At 46.7% G+C, this 12,265-nt stretch overlaps 1 protein-coding gene across 1 annotated transcript in view; it reads right to left on the reverse strand.

The window, feature by feature from the left end:
* LOC149339778 (uncharacterized) overlaps positions 1-12,265 on the reverse strand; it is a 52,377-nt gene that overhangs the window by 20,048 nt on the left and 20,064 nt on the right. Inside the window, exon 2 of the mRNA XM_089550571.1 lies at positions 6,775-7,146. Coding sequence (XP_089406697.1) covers positions 6,775-7,146 — 372 coding nt within the window. The remainder of the gene's footprint in view (positions 1-6,774; positions 7,147-12,265) is intronic.

Consider the following 12,265-nt stretch of genomic DNA (forward strand, 5'->3'; position numbering starts at 1 on the left):
ATTCACGAAGTTTTGTACAGCTGACATTCGAAACTCAGCTTTAACAAACGCGGGGAACAAGAGACCTCGAGTCAGGTTGAATACAAAAGCGCCTCACAGCGATCTAAAATTATATTTGTAGTGCATTAGCTTCGCCTAATATAAATCAGCCAATTTCTTAATCTCATATAAACTCCTGACTCTCTGCAATCCTTTGTTTTTTTCCTCTTGGCTTGGAATCCATTATGTTGGCCTATCAAACTATAAATTGTCTATTGCTGGCATTATTGTAACGTTAAGGTTAATTTCCTGCTGTTTATCGTAACTAGGATCCCGTTCAACGGTGTTTGCTTTCTATTCACCTAATCTTTATTCCGCTGTTACATGGTGCCTGTCAGTTTCCTCTCCAGAGCCGGTACGTTATCTTCAATTTCACTTTAAGCCTTTTCGTTAGCCTATAATCGTCAGCCCTCTATGCGCAAGTGCTGGCAGAGTAATGTTTTCACTTACTTTCCTCTTGAGGATATTGGTAAGGTGAAGTTCACAACCAGAGAGTATGTCCCATTTGTGCAACTCTCCATTCTTGTTCTTCTGGCAATTTTGATTGTTTCAGTCTACAATGACTGCTAGGAAAGAAAAAACTACTGATGTGAGAGATTTAGAGTTAGTGGTCTGGAAAGCAAACTTTTGCCTTTTCCATCGCTTGGAATCATTAGAGAGTTTCAGTATAGCGTTACCGTGATCTCGAACCTAAGGAAAATTACATTAGCGCACCGCAAGCAACTTATCCCTACAGACAGTTTTAGTATTGCGTTATGAAAGCGTTAAACGTTGACACCGAGGCGAAAAGTCCATCTAAAATGGTCGCCACTGCCGCTTACTAGCCAAAATATAATATTTCACAGTCTGTTTTAAGCCACCAATTCCTAGAGCAGCGCTCATTTTCGCCAGCAAAATAACCCAGAAATTGAAATAAAGTGAAATACTAAGCGTAAAACAGTGGCGCCATCTAGACAAGGCAATGCTGAGTACAAACCGCTCAAGCAAGAATATTTTCTATCACATGACGTTTAATGTTCAAAAATACTTTCTAAATTGAATAAATTGTTGTGTTCAATCATTCAAGTACATAAAACGCCACTATAAAACTCTAAATCTCTTTATGTTTCGTTGCAGACGTTTTTGTTACGGGCAGTTGCAGACGGTTGTAGTTCTGCTTGAGGTCCCATTAGGCTTGAGCACTCCAGAATGAAAGCGTATCTCGAAACCTAGTACAACGTTGTACCCCAAACTTAATCGTAGAAGCAAGGAAAGTATAGTGAAAGGAAACAACACCAGTAGCTGCCACAAAATATGCCGACCGGCATGCCAAGGACTGCTGATCTGGTTGAAGCGGGCAGCTCTTGCTTGGAAGGACGCCGCCATCTTTTCACGCTAAGGCCGCAAAAGCTGCCAGCACAGCGCTAACTTGTAAAAATTGCTCGCGTACGCTAACGCTATTTCCCCGTTAGCGTTCTGCGCATGCGCACTCTGGACCCGCTATTTCGCTATGCACGCAATGACGCAAAACCCGCAATACTAAAACTGTCTATTGTCATCCTGTTCGCGCAATGGACTCGTGCGCTCGGTGCATCCAGCACCGCCTAGCGTATATGAAGGTTTCTATGGTGGAATAGGATACACTTGAAGTCTGTCGTCTATGGTGTCTACTTTGTATTCAACCCATTGCATAGAAGATGATTCTCGTCTCCGACGAAGTGTAGCTTCCTAGAGGCATTTCGAAGCATTTGGCGGCGTTGTACGACTGCGGGTATCGCGCATAAACGACAAAGTGTGTGCGGGGTAGTCCCGTGACCACGGACCGAAGCCACGCTATGGCGGATCATATACCAGCTGCGGCTGTCAAAACGCAATCTCCAGTTTCTATCTTGATGTGAGAGGATGAATTGTTGCCGGTGTCCAGTTGTTGAGCTTTATTGGCCCTGCACGGCGTACCTTTCGCCTTAGCCCGGTAGAACAGGTGGCAGTAGGAAAACGATATGGTGGATACATTGCACGGCTGCATCTATAACAGTGAAGCAGTGCGTGTGTAACGTATTTTCTTAAAGTGCGAACGACACCTACTGTTGTCTTCTCTACGGCCTGTGAGAACTGAGCGGAAGTGCCCATAGAAGTCTAGGTATTTGACACACTAATACAATTCGCTAGCCTCTATGCGCTAGTCACTAGGCCACGGAAATTAACTGTGTCTTTCTTTTTGTGGCATTATTGTGAGGTCCTCCATGCCCACTTCATGGTTCTCTACATAAACGCCGAGTGCTGTGTAGCAGCTAGCTTTATACTGCCGCTGCTAACGTGCGACTTCGCTACATGAGCGCAGCTACTGGTGTCACTTCACATTTCCTAAAATATAAGAAAACTGAGATGGCACCACAGCAACAGGCCCGCCCGATAGTCGGGGAAAGTCAGAAACTACTGTCCTCGAAAGCGTTCAATTTGACTGTGACGAGGAACTTTGGAAACTGGGCACGATCACGAACGTATTCCTGCGGGATCATCGTCTGCTTGTCGCTTGCGAATCTCTCGTCTGACGCGCTTGTTCGCGGCGTTTCTGCAAACACTGCGAGTGGATATAGAGACAAATCAACCCTTTCAACGCATCATACAAAAAACACTCAACAATGCTAAATAAACAAGAGTTGCTCAAAGCTTCAGCTTCTGTGTTGATCCCCGTCTTGTTACCCCGCATGACTTTCTGTCACCCCCCAACCTTTCAGCTGAGCTGAGTAGGATATCTCTGCATAGCATTCTTATTCTAGCCACTCGTAAGCCGCTCTAATGAACCAGATGCCGCTTGCTCAAAATTCACTCCATGCAAGCGTGGGTCCATTTTGTCAATATCTTGCTGCATGCCTCCCTTAACAGCGCGGCTGTGCTGGACATAAGAGATTGTGCAGCTGTGCACGTCTCTATGTTTGCGGTTGAGTGGCGGCCGGCCAAACCTCGTTCGATCAATCTCGAGCAAGCTAACCACGCAGCCAGAGGGCTATATAGAAGGCCGACGTGACCGGCATTTATCGATAAGCACCCATTTGGGCGGCAGTGCTCCTTTGTGTTTTCATGCCAACTCAATTTCGAGCTCTCATTGTAGAATGCGCCAAGAATCGCCGTGCTTCCTATAGTAGAAAGCTCCTATACACTCTCCACAAGGAAAGCGGTGATCGAAGGCTTCTTCAAAAAAAGCTTAGCGAAACCTAAGTTACTTGCAACGAACATGATCCTTGAAAACATTGCTCATCATCCTGTAAAAACTATTTATCAGTTTCTTTTATCCATGCACAGTACAAAAGCTGCGCTACAGCCAGTATAAAGTGCTGAAGGTGTTGTTGCCGTCACATTGCAGTGGAGCACCTGGAATTGCAATGGCAGTATTCAGCGCAAGAAAAAAATTCGAAGGACCACAAGTGCATAACGCGATATATTAATTGGTTTTTGTTCATACATGCACAATTGCTCATTATCCTTAAAATTCATAGATCCCTGGGAGTCCTTATACCACACTTGACATGTGGTGCTGCAAGTGAGGAATTCGCCACTGCCCTGCGATTGCAGGTTCTGGCACCGGCGGGGCTTATGCCACTCAGGTTGCTCTTACCGAGCAGCATATTGCGACGAATAATTAATTTAACTGCTACTTGCCACGTTGCAGAGTTTGCTTACAATCCGGGGACCGGGGGGCAGGTTGTGATGAGGGCACAAGGTTACGGGACCTACGCTACCCACTTTCCTCCCAGGCTACTTCTCCTAAGGTTTCTATGAATTTTTCGTTGGCAGTGAACGACGCCGATGGCGGTGACGGCGGCGCCAGATTTTCCGCAGCACCAACTCCATAACGCTATCACGTTAAAATTCCCAACTAAATATTTGCGCGTACATTTATGTAGCTCACAGCATGTGGAGTCTATGTACAGACAACTTACTCTGACAATCTCACCACAATAAAATCCCCCCCCCCCCCCCCTCACGAACTGCAGGGTAAAAATTATTCTCTTCAAGTGCCGTTGAAATGCACTGCAGTCAGGTCAAAGGTCACGTCACAGGTTTACAGTGTCGAACATTCACCAAATATTGAATTGTCTAACGTTATGCCTATTTTACACCTTGGATTGTAAAGAAAATTTGGAGGACGTTAAAGCTTCGCCTTTACGAGTGGAACGTGACAGCGTGTCGCAGCCTGCCAGGTAGTCCGCGGAACGCCGTCGCCCGTTCGGCGCGCCGCCTTCACAAGCCGCTCGGAGTCTCTAGGAGGCATCTCAACAAACCCGATGCCACAAATGCCAGCATAGCTTCCGCGCAGAACGAACGGGCAGCAAGCCGCAAGCTTTGTGGTGAACGCGCCTTCGATGTGCGCTGCGTTGTTCGCCGCTCACCGCGTGATTCCTGCCTCCCCGCACGGCTCCACTGTGCCCGAATGAGAGGAGCGGGAGGAGCTGCCGTCGATCGCGCGCTATCTGTTGGGGCAGTGGCGTACATTGCGTATATGCGCCACAGTACATGTCCCTAAAGCAACCTGCGAAGACAACACCGTATTCACTAGACGCGCCTTTGTTCAGTCCAAACCGTCGTGTTGGCGTGGCGGAGTGGTTAGCGTGCTCGTCTCGCACTCCGGAGCCCCTAGTTCGGTTCCCCAACTCGACGAATTTCCCGAAGGGTTTTATTTATTAATACTTCTGTAATTTTTCGTTCACGGCCAACACCGCCGACGACGACACCGGCTTTTCTGCGGCACGAGGCCCTTAACCTTATCGCGCTAAAATACTTGAACAGTACCTACGACCTGCACACTTATTCGCACAATCGACAGTACCAAGTAGCCCATATAAAAAAAAAAGTTTTCAGATTGCCTCCTATTAACGGGGGACTTCAACAGTAAGTACAATTATTGGTGGAATTACTCGTCTAGTCTTTTAGAAAATAAACAAAAGGTCATTTCATGCACCGGGACTATTGAGTTGTTTGTCGTTTCTAGTCGTTTCTAGTAGTTGATTACATTGTAGGGGTGATAGGAGCTTACTTTCGCTTGTATCGGTTATGAGGCGGACATTTCATTTGCATTATTACAACCGCCGCTAGAAACACGGCAGAGAGAAGAATTAGACAACGTAGGCGTAAATGTGGAACTAAATATTATTTGGAAGAGGACACAGACTAAAACCGCGGCAAGGGTTGATTCGAAAACTGCCTCCCCTCTGCTCTTCCCGACGAAGGTGTCATTTCTAGTCGCGAGTGCGCCCAGCCTTTCAGAAGGCTATCCCTGCTGAAGCGATAGTAGCTGTTTCGATGCCAGTGCCACGGATGGCTGGCTAGCACATCTTCCTTGATCCTTTCTTTATTACGTTGCATTTCTTTATTAGCGCAAAACGGCTTACGAACAGCACGCTGCAATTTTCTGCTTGGCTCAACGAAAATGAAGCACTTGTGAAACACTGACATGTTCCTTAAATCTCCACTGACACGCGCCTCATTTGGTTCATGTACATTCTTTGTGAGCTGTAAAGAGCTCAAGGGTTTTATTAGTTGCTCGATACACTTCGACAGCGTTTTGAATCTGTTGGAGGGAAGAAAAGCCCTGTCCTTCGTCCCTCTGAAAGTGGGCAAGTCTAGAGACACTACTTGACCCCCACTAGATTACTTGGGAAGAAAACCCTTTGTGCTTGACTTTTCGCAACGGCTGCATGCGAGGGCACTACAAGAAAATCAGCTAAACAATCCCTGCTGCCAAGCAAACGAACTGAGTGAAATTCATACGCATTGTTTCTTCCACTTGATCCTTCAACTGTTCTCTGGACTGGTGCGCCTGTTCTTCCGAGTTCAAGAGGAGCCGAGAAGATGATGTTTATTAATTTAGAAATACTGCCAATCCCAATCTGCATCATCGCAGGAAGGGCAAAATGCAGAATACTACAACACAGAAAGTACATACTACACAGTAGTGCAACGGCATGTGAACAGAGGTTGTTCTGGTAATAGCAATAAGAATGACTGGTAACGAATAACATGAGAGTAACAAGTAAAGAAAAACAAGAACAGCATAATACACAAGGAAGCACAATATTCATTAGTTAAGATACAGCAGTGCACCCGACCAAAATTTCTACCTAACTCTCAAGAAGGGGCCCGGAAGGGCAGACATGCTTGCCACAACCGCCAATCAAGTGTCTGTTCTGTGCACGCACTCACAGTCCACAGCGCTGTTCTGAAAGCCTACAAGTTGTTAATACTTTTCTCCACTCCACTCCATTACCGGTGCGCAATGCTGCTATGCCACTTTCTAGTGGTAGCTCTTGTCGAATGCGAAAGCGCTTTCTTTCTTTTCGGGCAAGAGTCCATCCACGACATAACCGAGGTTTATATTGTAAACTCGATAAGAGCCTATTTTTATTGTAATTGTACGCGATGGTGACAGATAATAGCTTGAGGTAAAGGGGAAACCTTGACTGCACCACAGCGAAATTTCCTCCAAATTCTGCAGTAAGGAGAGTGGAATTAAGGATTACGAGGATTATTCCCGTCAGTATACTTCTATCTATACGCGAACGCTTCTACTATCGATGCCATGAGTTTATCGCAGGTGAGTAGATGAACAAAATGCGATACAATCTTGACTGCGGCCGCACTCCGTCCCGCCTGGACAGCATTGTTTATTGTTTTAGTAGCGCATTTAGGTGAAGCTTTCGAGAGCGCCCATAGGAGGAGCCTTTTGAGATCCCTAATGAACAGGCGGACAGCACTCACCGAAAACAGTCATGTCCTGGTGCCGGGCGTCTTGTCCAGCTAGTGAGGCCACGACGCACGTGTATTTGCCGCTCAGCTCCCAGGTAGGCTTCAGGATGCGGATGGCACGGTACTGCGAGTACATGTCTCGAGAGTTCACTGAGAAGGTGTCGTCCAAGCGTCCCTGGAGCACCCCGAAGGCCTCGCGGACCCTCATCTCTGGTATCCACTGGTAGACGGGCTCGGGTCCATCGTTGAAGAACCACTTCACCACCAACTTGAGGTCGTTCTCGTTGTACACGTACTCGCAGTCCAGCACCACGGGCGTCTCTGTGCCGTTCTCCACCCACCGAGGCACGCTCAGACGTCGGATGACTACGGCCAAGCACAGGGCTGCGCACGAAGTTCAGAACAAAAACAGGCGAGCGCTTCTCGGTGGAAAATATGGCAGCGAAAAATAACTGAGCAGTAAGAAAAATTTGTGAAAATAATTTTTACAAGCGGGCCGAGGATGTCTTCAGTTATAAGCTGTTCTCAGTCATTGAAATAAACATGGATTTGAGGAACTAAAGAACCAATGTTTATAAAATAGAACTTTGAATCAAGTTGTTTGCAAATTTTAGATTTTAGTGCAGTTTGGGAGTACCTACGTCCATGAACAATGAAATCCAGCCGTCGCGGTGGCTCGGTGTTTATGATGCTGGTCTGCTGTCCTGAATGACGCGGGCTCGATCTTAGCCGCGGCGGTCGCAAGGGGTAGAGCGCGACGGTCGAAGCACGGGATTGGACGCAAACAGCTGTCCATCAAAATTCGACCGCCGCGTTCGGGATAGAAACCGCGTCTTTCGGGTCAGCAGCCCAACGCCATAATCGCTGAGCCACCGAGGCGGCTCCTGAAAAACAAAAATTAAAGGCTGTACGCGTGGCATAAGCTTGCGAAGCGACGCATGGGATATCACGACGCCGCGGCGGTGAACTCCATATTAACTGAGGCCAACTTGGGTTCTTCAACGTGTGCTGCCGTTGCACAACAAACGGGCATTCCTGCATATCGCCTCCATATAAATGGGGCCGCCGACGCGGTGTGCCAATCAAGTAGAAAGTTCCAGCGGCTCAGCGGAAAATATTAATACCCGCGACCCGAGGGAAATGGTATAAAGCCCAACGCTCGATTCCAGCTCTTCTGTTCAGTAAAGGGAATCTGGTTGAGAGATCGGTTACCACTGAGTAACGCGAGATTCAGTTAGAGGTGATGAGGTATTCAGATTTTATTCCGAGTTGAGACAAATAATTCGAGACCGACTATATGGCCGGTACCGTACCACATTCCCTTGTTCTCGCCATCCTCTCATTCCTCCTTCCACGGTAACCACCCGCCGCTGACGCTTTCGTGCACTCCAGGAATACTGTACCCCTGCCACTCTACCATTCTGCTCCTCCTTTCAGGGTGGTTCTCGTGGAAAGCAGCCTCCGGTGCGCCATTGTATGCTCTCGCCATACCCTCCACCTTCACGGCAATCATATTCTCATTATAGACTACTCCATTCACATCATAGCCTCCTTCTTCTACGGTAACTAACCTACGTGTGGGTCGGATGGCAACACACCAACCGGTTACTCCGACGATTACGATGCATTACTGCTTAACAGGCGCTTAACAGCTGTCGATGTGAAAAGAACCTCAAATTCCTGACGAAAGAAAATATATGCTCAGCGTCCGACTGGTTTTGATTGTTTCTTGTCATTTGCCCTGATTTTTAGCGCTCCTTCTCTACTGAGGCATGGTCTCGATCGTTTAGTAATTCAGCAGGCATCTATGTAGTTGATACTGGGCGCGGAAATTTCTATGCAGGTGGTTCGGTCGACCTTGTGTTGGTAAATAAAATTATGTAGCTCATGGGAGGCGATAGATTTTTTCTGTTATTTCGTTCGCTTACAAGAATGAAAGTGCGAAACGCAGCACTTAGCGGGCATCCTGGTTCTGATGGGGAAAAAAATTGAGGCGTTTGATATCCTGACGTGGCGGGAAAGCGCGGACAGGAAATGCGAAATTCGTTTTGAGGAAAGAAAACGGCGCAGTAACTGTCTGACACGTTTCGGTGGACATCCAAACCGCGCCGCAACGAAGGAATAAAGGAGAGAATTAAGGGAAACAGGAATAAAGATGTGCTGTAGCGTAGGGCAGCGGAATAATTTCGACCACCGGGGGATCTTTAAGGTGCATTGAGATCGTAAAGCACACGGGCGCCTTTTTGCGTTTCGCCTCCGTCGGAACGCGACCGCCGCTGTCAGGTTCACACCCCGGTTAGCCCGCCTAAGTACCCAGAACGCGATTTAATGACACACGCAACATTGAGGTATCCAGAATCTCTTTGTATACCCATTTTTCCACAATACAAACAGCCGCTGTCCTTACGCGTGATAAATCACGCCTACGACTTACGAGTTTAGAAACGCAGGAAGCCCGTGTAAGTACTAAATCGCGCCCCTTCTGACCTTCGCCGTTCCGGCCGCCTCGTCTTGCTCTCCAGTTTATTCTGTCCCTCTTTTCTTTCCGCGATGAGCAATTTTTGCCGTCTTGTGCCTCGAATGTTTCATGTACTAAAACTTAGCGGATGTTTAGTTAATTCCTAGCGTGGTTCTAGAACAAGGTTCTGGTCCTCTCTAAACACAATTTCGCTGAAAATGCACGCTAGCAATGCCTGTAGAAGTGATAATGGAGCACTGATTTGTATTTTCGGCTGCTGGTGAAACTTCGTTGTAAAACACAGGTGCTCAACTCATGTGTTGAAAAAGAAATAAAAATCTGCCGCTAATTTTTAGGCGGGATATTCACTACACGGCAAATAATAGGGCACTACATTCTGTACTGGGCAACGTAGTAGGTTCCCATGGTGGAAGCTAGCTAAAAAGGCAATTAACAAAAAAAGGTGACTGACAGGACTCGCTGGCATTAACAACTGAACTTTATTTTGGCGTTATATCAACCTACGCGTGGGTGACAAGTAGTTTAACGGCTGCTTTAGGCGCTGAGTTGACGACATCTTGTCATGTAGTTCGGTTTTCGAAACTTATTGATGGCTGGCAGACACTTTTCCTTATTTTGTAGCACATTCACAATAAGACGAGACTAATTAAATTACCACGATGAAAATCAGAGCGAGGGAAACACAATACGAACACAAACACAAGGACAGCCGTTTTCTGGCAATCCTCTGGCTATGTCTTCCCCTCGCAAAAAACTTTTCATCGTGAAAGCTCAGAAACACGTGCAACGGTTCCTAATACTAACGGTTCGTAATAAAACTCTGAAAAAGTAAATAACTAGACAAATGATAAAAAGAACAATTAACCAACAAACTATGGCCCATTTAAAGCGCCTTCACCTGGCAAGCCCACATTTGGTGACCAGTAAGCGCTCCTTCAAGAAGTGGGCGATATCGATGCAGCGCATTAGAGCTAGTGGTTTAAAATGACTGGTGGTTTAGCTCTGCTAAGCACGAAATATTCAGCGAAAGCACGATAGGCCACCCTTATTTTTGGGGTGGGCTGAACCCATTCTGGTGGCGTCCCCGGTCGGTTCCGAAAGTGGGTGAACTCAGATTTCAAATTTATGGGGCTGGACCTCCCAAACTGCGGGTGTGAGCCAAGCCCATTTTCGGACTGTCCAAGGTCAGTTCCGAACGTGGGTAAACCGAATTTTCAAATTGTCCAGGGTGGGACAACACCATTGTTTGAGGTGGCCCAATTAACTTTTGGGACTAGGTCAAGTCTCTGTTTCACCCGAGAATAACCATATTCACGGCAGTGAAATCCGGTCAAGGTCATTACAAGGTCGAATTTCGGGTGTTCCTAGCCATGTCTGAGCCACACCTCATGTGTCATACCACACGTTGAAATCCTGACTATGCAGGGCCGTCCACAAAACTAAGCTTTGCTTGGTCCATTGTCGTGCACACCATTTTTTTTTTACACAGTGTGGCGATCTTCATTTTCTTTGCGTGAGATATCCTCCAAATGTCTGAGGGCAGGCTTTCGCTTCAAAAAGAAAGAGTACAGGCTCTCCTGCAAGGAAAGCTCTTGTCCCGTGGTCTTGTTTTTGTATTTTGGTCGTTTTTTTGTTGGTCTTTACTTTGTCTTCTCCGCAGTGTTTCGCGTGAGATTCCGTACGTCTCAAGCAGTGCTGCGGTGACAGAGCAATACCGGTCCCAGCGCGAGTCGTACGAGAGATGTATTTTCACCTCTAATAAATGCACATCTTCACCAGATGACAGAACGATTCCTTTAGCCCTTAAGGGGCACACTTCTTTTAAACTGCATTAAAATGATCAATTAGTACCCTAGCCTCCATCTGTCAGTAAACAAAAAAAAATGCTTTGGACAAGCCAAGCTCTCCTTAAGCCAGGCACGCAGTAAGCTCGACTCGAGGAGAGCCAGAAATGACAATCGGCTAATCAAGAGCTTGGCTGGTCTAAGTGCGCTAAGCGGATTAGAATGCGACAGCCTATGTCTATATACGAGGTTTTTCAGGAATTGTGATCACTAATTCTTAAAAATAGTGTTTCTGAGTTCATTCCTTTTTGAGGAATAGTAATATCAGTTTTGGGAGACGTGAAAAAAATCGGCGAATCATTTCAACCAGTAAAGCGATTAATTAAACTCTAATTGTTAACCGTTTACCTATTACAGCTAGGCACCTGACTGCAATTAGAGATTTATAGCCAGCTTTTAATAATACCCCTATCAGGCTTTAGTGCTTGGCAAACGCGATTTCCGTTGGCGCAGTGGCTCGACAAAATTTGGCTATTTCGATTAGTTACTTGCACTGGAGTGGTTGCTTTACCTGCATGCTTTTCGAAAGCGCGTATATTTTGGCCCGATGTAGCTAAATTTTGTGGAGCCACATCGGTGAGGGAGAGTGCGTTTTCGAAACCTAAAAACAGATGTAGCTATTACTAATTGCCGGCTATAAATCTGTAAATGCAATCAGGAGCCTATCGGTAATATTTAAAAATATAACAGTTAGTATCAACAACGCCTACTTCTCGCACTACAGTCGTTGAAACTGATGGGCGTCGCCAGCATCTGAAGACTTCCATCTGCAAGGCGCCGAGCTTTCCCTGAGCCAGCACGGAAACTTCGGCCCCTATGACGCTACGGGCTCACTACGACTCCGGGTTGAAAAGACAAGGCACCTTGTGTGCACTGGCGCTCTAAGCACCTACTCTCGCAGCCGCTCGTCCTCGCACCGATCGCTGAAACCGCAACTGACGTTGTCGTCCAGGGGCAGTGCCGTTTAGAAAAGTAGCGTATCTGTACTTCTCCTGTGACGTCACGTACGTTGCCCAACTTAACATAACAATGCGTGAATTTACAACACCAAACTGCTAAGGGACCAGACGTCCCACTCATTCGGCATATAATTAAACATTGATGAAACGAAAGATGTTTCGTTCCGAGCCAGAAATACGGAATTCGTTCTGGAGAACTGCTCCATCTATTACAGCAAAAA

This window comes from Amblyomma mixtum, chromosome 6 (genome assembly GCF_055824585.1).
Source record: "Amblyomma mixtum isolate Tamu chromosome 6, ASM5582458v1, whole genome shotgun sequence".
Lineage (NCBI taxonomy): Eukaryota > Metazoa > Arthropoda > Arachnida > Ixodida > Ixodidae > Amblyomma > Amblyomma mixtum.